Source organism: Lathyrus oleraceus, chromosome 3, assembly GCF_024323335.1.
Source record: "Lathyrus oleraceus cultivar Zhongwan6 chromosome 3, CAAS_Psat_ZW6_1.0, whole genome shotgun sequence".
Classification (NCBI taxonomy): Eukaryota; Viridiplantae; Streptophyta; class Magnoliopsida; order Fabales; family Fabaceae; genus Lathyrus; species Lathyrus oleraceus.
The window spans coordinates 24315761-24327703 of NC_066581.1; the positions used below are offsets into that span (position 1 = coordinate 24315761).

Below are 11943 nucleotides of genomic sequence, written 5' to 3' on the forward strand. Positions count from 1 at the left end.
CTTGCCCACAGGAATTATGAATTGGTACATAATTTGATAGTTTTATCATAAAGTATTAACTTTGGATAGAAAAACAAAATTATATCATGCACGTAAAGTGTGAGGTTTGAAAAAATCTATCGCATTTTTTTTTTAAATCTTATTACATTAAAATTTAGCCCACAGGTAATTTTTATGTTGCAAGATTTATTTTATGATTTGTTTATATTGATAATACATACAATTTGGATAATATTTATGCCTCAAATTTTGACATCAATTTTGTTTATCTTTTTAGCTTCTGTTGGATAGTGTTTAGAGTATCGAGTTTTTGTTATCGTCTCCACAGGGATTGTGTGATATCGCCGTCATTCGACAGTTGTTAAGTTCTTAACTTATCGTAACAAGGGGGTTTCTAGTTTTTGGTCACGGTAGCTTGCATAAAAAGTAAGAAATTGCGGTAAAAGTTTCGGTTTTACGATTTGAGAAAGATTGTCAAAGTTAGGGTTCGACGATCACTTTGCATGCATATGTTCGATCAACAAAACTCATAAACTCCATTAGATGTTAAACACATTCACAAAGTCCTCCCAATGTGTTTATCTCTAACACACATTGTGGGTTTTCCCATTTTGATCCATTGTTGATCTCTCACACAATCTATCAAAATGACAACTTTTAGGTTTAACTTTTTAGTAAACAAACTCATTCATTACTATCTCTAGCTAAAGAACAAGGATGGATGAAAACCTAGGTCAAGAGTTGGAAAACATCTCTCAATCATAAACCAACACAAAGAGTTATCAATAAAACAAGGTTTTCACCATATATTCATCATCAAAGAGTTTACAAATGAAGATCATCCCATATACATACAAAGCTTATGATCATATACATCTAACCTTGACAAAATGAAGGACTTAGCTACTCATTTTCATGGTAGCTTGTACAACAAGTTTCGGTCGAAGGTTGATCAACATCTGAGTCGAAGAATCGAGATTGGATGGGAATCCACCTTCTTTTTGTGAAATATTGTTAAGAGAAGAAGAAATATGAGAAAATGGGTTTCTAGGTTACAAAGTATGATCCCCAGAAAAATGCTGAAAAATATCTAAGTGTAAAAGTTGTGTCCTTTCCAAAAAGTAGCCCCTGCTACTTATAGTACTGGTTACTGAGCTGTCATGCTCGCTAGGCGAGCAGAATGGTTCGCCTAGCGAGCCCCAAAATAAGCCACCAGAGGCACCTGCGCCCAGAAGAAACATCCCAGAAAAGTTGCATATGTTTGCTAGGCGAAGCCCTCGCTTTTCTCCTTCGCTCCGACGAGCCTTGATGAATTTGCTACTGGAATTGCTCGCTACTTGCTCGCTGGACACTCGCCTAGCGAGTACTTGGCTACTTCCCTCACCACAACGAGTACTGAAGGTTTTGCTACTGGAATTGCTCGCTGCTTCCTCACTGGATACTCGCCTAGCGAGTAATTGCTAGCTATGGTTTTGTCCAAGTCTGGGAGTGTTCGCTGGAATCTCGCTGAGTGCTCGCCTAGCGAGCACTTTGCTACCTCACTCGCCTAGAGAGCTTGCTGATGTTTGCATTCTTTCTTGGTTCCTTTGCCATCTTTCTTGTGCCTTTGTTTTCTAGTCTTTCATGCCTAATTTCTGCACAATAACACACAAATTAAAGGTACCAAGATCATTTCACATAGTATTGCAAATCAACAAAAGCAAGGGCGGTTTCGAACACTTTCTCGACAAAAAGGAGTGAAAGATATCCACATTTGATAGCTCAAATAAGCACTTTTGGGCATCTAACAGCTTCTCAACCTGCTAATTTTTCTGATATCCGATGTGATATTCCCGAGCTCAGAGGAGATAACTATAAGGTGTGGAGGAAAGAATTCTCCTCCATCTAGGATGGATGGACGTAGATTATGCTATTAGGAAAGACGAACCACCTGCAATTACAGATGAAAGTACTCCAGCTGCAATCGCACTATATGAGCGGTGGGAGAGATCCAACCGGCTCAGTGTGATGTTCATTAAGACTAAGGTCACAGATGAAATACGTGGTTCTGTCGATCAGCATGAGAGTGTCTGTGATTTGCTGAAAGCCATTGACGATCAGTTCGTCACTTCTGAAAAGGCTTTGGCAAGCACATTAATTATGAAATTTTCCTCCTACCGACCCACCAGTGTGAAAGGTGTGCGTGAGCACATAATGAAAATGCGTGACATTTCAGCTCAACTTAAGAAACTTGAGGTTGATATGTCTGACTCCTTCCTGGTGCACTATATTCTGAACTCTCTTTCGTCTGAGTATGGGCCTTTCAAGATCTCCTACAATACACATAAAGACAAATGGTCAATCAATGAATTGATGACCATGTGTGTTCAGGAAGAAGAAAGGCTTGTAATGAAACAGAGTGAGAATGCATTGCTGACAAGCACTCGCGGGAAGAACAAAGCTTTCAAAACTGACAAGTCACAAGCCAATTAGAAAGGGAAATTCAAAATACCACCGCAAGGTGATATCAAGAAAGAAGCAAAGTATTACTTCTGTAAAAAGGGAGGACACATGAAGAAGGAATGCCCTGGATTCAAAGAATGGCTTGAGAAGAAAGGTAATTTATTCTCATTTGTTTGTTATGAATCTAATATGACCGATGTTAATATTAACACCTGGTGGATTGATTCTGGATCAACAATCCATATAACAAATTCCTTACAGGGTATGCAAAAACTAAGGAAGCCAGTGGGAAGTGAGCGGATTGTCCTATCAGGAAGCAGGATGGGTTCACATGTGGAAGATATTGGAACTTGCAATTTAATTTTGAATAATGGTTTTGTTTTGAAATTAGAAATGACCTTTTATGTATCAAGTTTCTCACGAAACTTGATTTCAGTTTCTAGACTTGTACCTTTTGGATATTCCTTTAATTTTAAAGACACCTTGTTTAAATTATTTTATAATTCGGAATGTGTTGGGAATGGTATATTGTCTGATGGTCTTTATCATATTAATCTACAAATCGAATCCATTTATAGTTCAATGCATGTTCAAACTGGCACTAAGCGGTGTAATATTAATGAGAATTCTTCTATGTTATGGCATCGGAGATTAGGACATATCTCCATAGAAAGAATTAAAAGGTTAGTAAAAGATGGGGTACTTAATACTCTAGATTTTGCTGATTTTGAAACTTGTGTTGACTGCATTAAGGGAAAGCAGACCAACATGTCTAAGAAAGGTGCCAATAGAAGTTCAAGTATATTAGAAATAATTCATACAGACATATGCTGTCCTGATATGGATGCACATGGTCAGAAATATTTCATCACTTTCATAGATGATTACTCACGATATATGAATATTTATTTGCTTAACAATAAATATGAAGCATTGGATGCCTTCAAAGTCTTTAAGGCTGAAGTTGAGAACCGGTGTGGAAAACAAATAAAGATAGTGAGATCAGATCGGGGTGGTGAATACTATGGTAGATACATTGAGAGTGGACAAGCACCTGGTCCATTTGCTAAGTTTCTTCAAGAACATAGGATTGTTGCCCAATACACCATGCCCGGTTCTCCGAACCAAAATGGTGTTGCAGAAAGAAGAAACCGAACATTATTGAACATGGTGCGGAGTATGCTTAGCAACTCTAATCTTCCTAAATCATTGTGGAATAAAGCACTAAAGACAACTGTGTATATTCTAAACCGGGTTCCATCCAAGGCTGTCCCAAAGACACCATTTGAGTTATTTAAAGGATGGAAGTCGAGTTTACGACATATGCGCGTTTGGGGATGTCCGTCTAAGGTGAGGATTTATAACCCACAAGAAAAGAAACTAGATCCGAGGACCATTAGTGGGTATTTCATTGGATATGCCTAAAGGTTTAAAGGTTATAGATTTTGTTGTCCATCTCATACAACTAGGATTGTGGAGTCAAGAAATGCAAAGTTTCTTGAAAATCATTTGACTAGTGGGAGCGATCAAATCAAAAAATTCAATTTCTGTGCATGATCATATAGAGTATGACCCTTCCACTTCAAGTAATAGATTGGTTACTATTTACAACATCCCTCAAGTTCAAATGGATGTTGATCAACCAATCATCGAGACTCCACAAGCTACTGATGATCCAGTAAATCAAGTTGGTCATCAAGATGATGAACAATTAGTTGAACAACAAGATCCACAAGAAAATATTGATCAAACATTAAGAAGATCTACTAGGACAAGAAAATCAGCTATTCCTAATGATTACATTGTGTATCTACAAGAATCTGACTATAATGTTGGAGCTGAGAATGATCCTGAGAGCTTTAGACAAGCCATGAGTTGCAAAGAGTCAAATTTGTGGTATGATGCCATGAATGATGAAATGAATTCCATGAAAAACAACGACGTACGGGATCTTATAGAGTTACCTAATGGGGCAAAGGCCATTGGTTGTAAATGGGTCTTTAAAACCAAGAAAGATTCATTAGGCAACATTGAGAGATACAAGGCCAGACTCGTTGCTAAGGGATTTACTCAAAAGGAGAGAATCGATTACACTGATACTTTTTCTCCTGTATCAAAGAAAGATTCTCTTCGTGTCATCTTGGCATTAGTTGCACATTTTAACCTTGAGTTGCATCAAATGGATGTGAAAACAGCCTTTCTTAATGGTGATTTAGAGGAGGAGTTTTATATGAAACAACCTGAAGGTTTCTCTTCTAATAGTGGTGAGCATTTGGTTTGCAAGCTTAAGAGATCCATATATGGGTTAAAACAAGCCTCTCGTCAATGGTATCTTAAATTCCATGAAACGATATCCTCATTTGGGTTTATTGAAAACCCCATGGATCAATGTATATACCAGAAGGTCAGTGGGAGTAAAATTTGTTTTCTCATTTTGTATATGGATGGCATACTACTTGCAACCAATGATAAAGGTTTTCTACATGAGGTGAAACAATTCCTCTCTAAAAACTTTGATATGAAGGATATGGGTGAGGCATCTTATGTCATTGGCATTAAGATCCACAGAGATAGACTTCGAGGAATTTGGGGTCTATCACAAGAAACCTACATCAATAAAGTTTTAGAGAGATTTAGAATGAAAGATTGTTCACCAAGTGTTGCACCCATTGTCAAGGGCGATATATTTAATTTGAATCAATGCCCTAAGAATGATTTTGAGCGGGAACAAATGAAGAACATTCCATATGCTTCTATTGTTGGAAGTCTTATGTATGCTCAAGTATGCACAAGGCCCGACATTGCATTTGTTGTTGGAATCCTAGGAAGATATCAGAGTAATCCAGGTATGATCACTGGAAAGCTGCAAAGAAGGTGTTGAGATATCTTAAAGGAACAAAAGATTACATGCTAATGTATAGGCAGACGGACAATCTTGATGTGATCGGCTATTCAGACTCCGGCTTTGCTGGTTGTGTTGATTCTCGCAAATCAACATCAAGATATATTTTTATGATGGCTGATGGAGCTATTTCATGGAGAAGTACTAAGCAAACCTTGGTTGCTACTTCTACTATGGAAGCCGAGTTTGTCTCCTATTTTGAGGCTACTTCTCACGGTGTATGGCTTAAGAGTTTTATTTCTGGGCTTAGAATCATGGATTCTATTTCTAAACCTCTGAAGATTTTTTTGCGATAATTCAGCAGCTGTCTTTATGGCTAAGAACAATAAAAGTGGAAGTCGAAGCAAACACATCGACATAAAGTATTTAGTCATTAGAGAAAGAGTTAAAGATAAAATAGTAGTTATTAATCACATTAATACTGATTTAATGATCGTTGATCCTTTGACTAAGGGCATGCCACCAATAAAATTTAAGGATCATGTAGAGAACATGGGACTTGGGTCCTCCTTATGATTGTATACATACAGTTTATTAATAAAACTCTTATATTGTGATGTTTTCTTATTTACATGCGCACATCAGTTTGAGAAAATATGTTACATCTGGACCAAGAGTAAACATTGGTTTATTCATCAAGTTAGTTACCACATTACAGATATATACTTGAAAATAGACATGTTGTAATACATAGATGAGACTACTCGCTTTAAGAGGGACTATCTCTATGATTCACATATTTATTTCTTGAGTAAGTTTTCCATGACTCATTTATGACAATAATCAGTTCTATGGACCAAGTGGGAGAATGTAATTGTTTCTTATTTTTACTATAATAAGTATTAATAATAAAAAACCAATTTAATGTGGTCCATAATTTTGGGATTTTGGTTCTGAAAAGGGTATGATTTATTTTGGTTTTAATGTAAATTGACATGACCATTTAATTGGGTGGTAATGAGTTTTAATGGCTTTAAATTCTTGATGGTAGAATCAAGCCTATAAATAGTCTTTGATCCCCAAAGCTTTCTCTCATCACAAAAGAAATACACCATCTATATTGAGAGAGCAAGAGCTTGGAAGAATCAAAGGCAGTGCACTCACAACACTGCAACAATGGCTGGAGGTAAAACCTCTAACTCTAATTCCGCATATTGTTTTATTGATCTTTTTGTTCTTTTGTTATCAAGAACATAGGATCAATATATATATATTATTCTAACAGTTGTTCCCTTGAGGCAAATTATAATAATTGAGTCTGTTGTAAATATTGATTTGCATCAATCAAGTCAGGAAAGGAAAAAAAAGGCCCTGAGGCGGAACTGCAAGTTAATTGATAAATATTATTGTTATTTATTTATTTATAAATATTGTTAATAGTTATTATTATTTTAAAAGAAAAGAAAATTGACTCGTATTATTTATTATTGTCATATGTCGTGTCGCTAACACAATTGCATGGGTGAATTTATGGTACATTAACATGATATTAGTTTATCACGTTAGCAATTCTATTTTTACTCGCTACAGTAACATGACCAGAAATTATTGAATGGTACTCCTGTTGAAAAATAGTATGATTACGCATGCATACAGAAGTAAAAAAAAAGATAGAGATTTAACATACCAGTAATTCTATTCGTACACTTTTTGCATTTGAACAATGTTATCCGTATGCTAATATTATTTCCAAATAGTCACTATGGAATATTTGGTATCATGAAATGCCAGATTGAAATACAATGATCAAATTAGTTTTGATAATATACATTATTATTATTATTATTATTATTATTATTATTATTATTATTATTATTATTATTATTTTATTAATTGATAACATTAGTTGAATTTGATTAGTTTAAAGCTATATTTCAGATTTTGAGTTAAAGTTAAATGATATTGAATAAAAGAAGCTAGCTGACTAATTAGAGTTATAATTTGATCATGTTAGAGTTGTCAATTGAGTATTTTAAAGTACTTTAGAATACTTTAGTCATTTTATTTATTTATTTTGAATAATTCTGACATGTTTAGAGTTGTCAGATTTGTTTTCAAATTGTTTAGAATTAAATCTAATTAACTTTATTTTATAATAATAAAATAATAATATAATAATAATAATTTAATATTATTAATTATAATATTTTAAAGTTAAGTTTGAGATATTTATCAATTAGAGTTATTTTAGAGTTGTAGAAATTGTTATATAGTTATTTAGAGTTCGCCTTGAGCACTCTGTAAAGTAAAAGTCAAGAATTGTTAATCTTAAATGAGTTGTGCATATAAAATAAATTAATTATTACTCTGTTGTTATATTTCGAGCTTTTATTGAATTGAGGTGTAAGTTGGAGTTATTGAGTAATAATATAATTTTACTCTATTATTTTTAATATAATTATTGATATTTAATTATATAGTATTCTTTTCGAGTTGTGTAGTTTAGAGATAACTATTGTGTTGGTCTTGCATTGGAAAATTATGTTTCAAAGGGAACCTTGTCCAGAGAGGACTTTGTTCAGAGAGAATATTTTGCGAGATTACGAGATTTTATCTGTTGATTAATTTTGAGTTGTGATTGACATTATATGTTCATGCATTCATGTATATTGGAGATAGATATGACTTCGGTCCGACGAGGTCCAGTGCTCAGAGAGAGATAATGACGAGGTCCAGTGCTCAGAGAGAGCCAGTGACGAGGTCCAATGCTCAGAGAGATCCAGTGACAATGTCCAGTGCTCAGAGAGAGCCAGTGACGAGATCCAGTGCTCAGAGAGAGCTAATGACAGTCTCATCATTCAGAGAGAACATTTTTCAGAGAGGAATTGGAGACGTGGATAATTCCGTAAAATAACCTGGACATCCAAACTTTTGATACCACATGCATTTTTGGAGAAGGAGTACATTGTATTAATACATTGCATTGTGATATGTTATTGTTGTTTGCGTATGGTTGTGTTATGTATATGTATGTTATCCTTGCTGACTAATACACCAATAACTTCTGTAAAGTTATTCTCATCCTTTTCTGTTGTTGTATGGCTTGTTATGCCTATGTTGTAGATACAGGTAGCGGATAGTAGCTATGAGTTAGAGAATGACGCATATTGTCTTCTTTATTTACATTTTCGAATTTCTTTTGGTTTCGTATTGTCGCTCTTATATGTAATATTAGGACGAGATTTATTTTTGAATTGTGTTTTATTTTTCCGAGATTGATGGGACTATTTTCCCTCACGTTTGAGTATTGAACCATTTGTTTGGATTTATTCAGTTAAACATGTTGAGATTATCCTTTACGTATTTTTGTTTTTTTTAGGAGCATGTTATATTAAAGATATGTGTGACATCCTTAGTTCTTAATTATGTTATTTTTATGATTTTAATTAAATAAGAGTCATGAGGTTTCAGGGTGTTACATAGTTGGTATCAGAGCAGGTCGGTCCATCCGGCCAGGTTTTATGATGTTATTCATTCCCTAGTATACGAAGAATGTGTAAATGTTGTCGATACAATATTTATTCTAATAGTTGTTTACTGTTGTAACAGAGAAATGGTTGGAAGAAATGATCACGCAATCGTTGATGCCTTGTCAGCTTTGGCTCAGGTTTTGCAAGCTCAACTGAATCCACTAGTTGAAGATGCTGAATCCTATGGGCTGGACAGGTTTCAGAGAAATAAACCACCAACCTTCAAAGGAAGGTATGACCCTGAAGGTGCTCAAGTTTGGTTGCAAGAGATCGAGAAATATTTGGAGCGATGGCTTGTGGGGATGCTCAGAACGATCCGGGTTTTAAAACACTGATCTCAGGTAATAGAAAAATAAAGGAACATTCCTCTTACGAAAAAGAAGAGGAAGCAAAAGAAGATGTTATGATAACGAGAGATGAAATTAGCGTGGAAGAAGTGTTTCAACAAACACTTACCGGGAAGCTTTAAATAAAGAATAATTTCAACGTGTAAGCTTTTACAAATACCATTTTTGGAACATGGAGGCTTAAAAATCCCTTCGAGACTCAGGAACTCAAGAAGAATAGTTATTTTCAATTTCACCACCAAAAGAGATATAGAAAAAGTACTACAAAACAAATCTTGGAGTTTTGAAATAAACATCTTAATTATAGACCGTGCATCCAAAAGAACAAGTGTCAAGATTGGACATACACTACAGAATATTCTGGGTAAGAGTTTATGATATTCCTCTAGTGTTAATATCTAAAACGATGGTGAAGAAAATAGGTGATATGATTGGGTCCTTTGAGGAGATGGATTCAAAATAAGCTTATAGGAATGGACATTTTCTGATAATCTTTAAGGTAATTATTGACCTGAAACAACCTATAAAGAGGGAGACTATGGTGTAGTTCAAGAAAAAAATTCTACGAGTTCACTTCAAGTATTAGCGACTCTAAACCATTTGCTTTATCTATGGAGGAATATGGCACCAAATGAAGGATTTAAAGGCATTGGGAGACCTATGTGAATAGGGTTATGAAAAACTAGATGAGCAGGAGTTGTCACATGGATTATGATTCAGGGCCTGACCCTTGTCCAAGGTGTTCGAAGAACACAAGAACAAAGATTTTAGCTTTGGTACATGTAGTAAAAGCCTATTTAATGTATCATCTAACCAGAGTAGATGTTACACTAAAGGCAAAGCGAATGATGGAGAGGTGGAGGTGGAACAAGAGAAAGGCAACCAACACTTTTAAAGAAGGGACCTCAAATCCTAAAGGTGGGAGTTTCAAAAGGAAGAAATGATGTAGGAATAAGATGGAGAGGAAGGAAAACTCATACCAAGTAAATTTTATGGAGTTCGAAGGGGGAAAATGAAATTGATTTATATGGTGATTACAAAAGGCTCGCCGAAGGATACTAGGAGTGGAGAAAAGAATAGGAAACATGCTAATGATTTGGTGGATATCAGTTCTCAGAAATTAGAGGTGGTATTGGATGACCAACACCGCCTAAACCAATGCCTCTTATAGGTTGAAAATGTAAGGGGTTGAGGATTACATGTACACTTTGAGCCTTACAAAGGATTATACGGTTGGAAACCCCAATTTGGTCTTCTTACTAGAGACTCAGCTAGAAGATTTTGAGATACAAAATGTTAGAATAAAGTATGGTTTTGATTCCTTCCAAACAATGGAGTGAAAATGGAGCAGTAAAGAGAGAGAGAGAGATGGACATAACACTTATTTGGAACTATAACTGGAAGATCATTATCTTGTTTTTCTTGCTTAACCATATCTCATATTTCTTGCTCAACCATATGGGGGGTCTGCAATGGATGAGGAGGACGGTCAACCTTATCTTTTTTAGGTATCTATAGATTTCCATATGAGCATAACAAAAGCAGCACATGGTCGCTTATCAAACATCTATCTAATAAGGTTGGGAATAAGTGGTTCTTCTTTAGGGATTTTAATGATGTCTTTTCTACAGTGAAAAATATGGTGGTAATAATAGGTCGACAAGTTAGTTTCCCTGGAGCAGACAAACTGTGAAACTCTATGGTTTAAATATCTAGGTTACGAAGTCTACCCATACACTCGGTCAAATGGAAGATAATGAGAAGATAATATTGAGTGTCGTCCAGATAGTGGTTTAGCAACATCAGGTTTTATCAATAGGTTATGTCCCATCAAACTTCTTAACCTCCCTAGATTTGGATCAGATCATGTCGTCCTTTGCATTGACTTAGAAGCTCCTCGGGATTGCAAAAACAAGAAGAGGATCCATCTATTCATGTTTGAAGATGTATGGACAAGAGACACTCGGTATGAGGATTTAGTTTGGAAGGCTTGGAATGGAGGCTTAAATAAATGCTTTAGAAAACTCAGATCCATCCAATCTCTATACGAGTATTTTAAAGATTATAGAATAATAACTATCAAACAAGAGATAAGGAACATAGAAGGTATGTTAAAAGATGATATTAGATAGTCGTCATAAGATAAGGACATCAAAGCTTATAAATCTCTAGAGAGTCAACAAAGCAATCTCATGAAATCATATGAGATAGTTTGGAGACAAAGGAGTAGGGCGGTAATCAATTCATCAAGAAGCTCAAAGATGATAATGAAATTTGGTTGAGAGGAGATAATCACTATGAAAGACTCCTCATGAATAATTTCTCATAAGTCTTCATATCCTCTTTTCCCATAAATATTGATAGTGTTTGTGAAGTTATCCAAGATAAACTTACCAGTGAGTAGAAGTTGAGGTGTTCAACTTTTTACAATGAACATGAAGTGGAAGAGGAAATTTTCTAGATGCACCCCTTATAGGCCCTTGGACCGGATGAACTATTAACCATGTTCTTTCAAAATTATTAGCATATCATTATTCTTTATGACCTATTTGTGAATAAGATAATCTCCCAACTAGAGATCAATGAACACTCAACTATATTTTGTTTAGTATATTTAAATGTATTGAGGATATTGAATACCACTTGCTGCCCATTTACCCTCATAGTGAGTTCTCATTTTTAAACATATATCTAAGTCTTTTCTATTGTAAGGAATTACATTCTCAAGAGAACATGGGTATCTTCACCAGCGTTGAAATCCTTGATTATAAAATCAGTTGGA

General features: G+C 35.0%; 1 protein-coding gene across 1 annotated transcript; it reads left to right on the plus strand.

Annotated features, from left to right (window-relative positions):
• The first annotated feature begins 1893 nt into the window (after positions 1-1893).
• Positions 1894-2472, plus strand: LOC127129450 (uncharacterized). The gene has a single exon (XM_051058635.1). The coding sequence runs from the start codon at positions 1894-1896 to the stop codon at positions 2470-2472; it is 579 nt and encodes a 192-aa protein (XP_050914592.1).
• Positions 2473-11943: the final 9471 nt, after the last annotated feature.

Coding starts and splice junctions, on each gene's coding strand:
- LOC127129450 (XM_051058635.1), top strand. CDS start 1,894: ATGGACGTAGATTATGCTATTAGGAAAGACGAACCACCTGCAATTACA.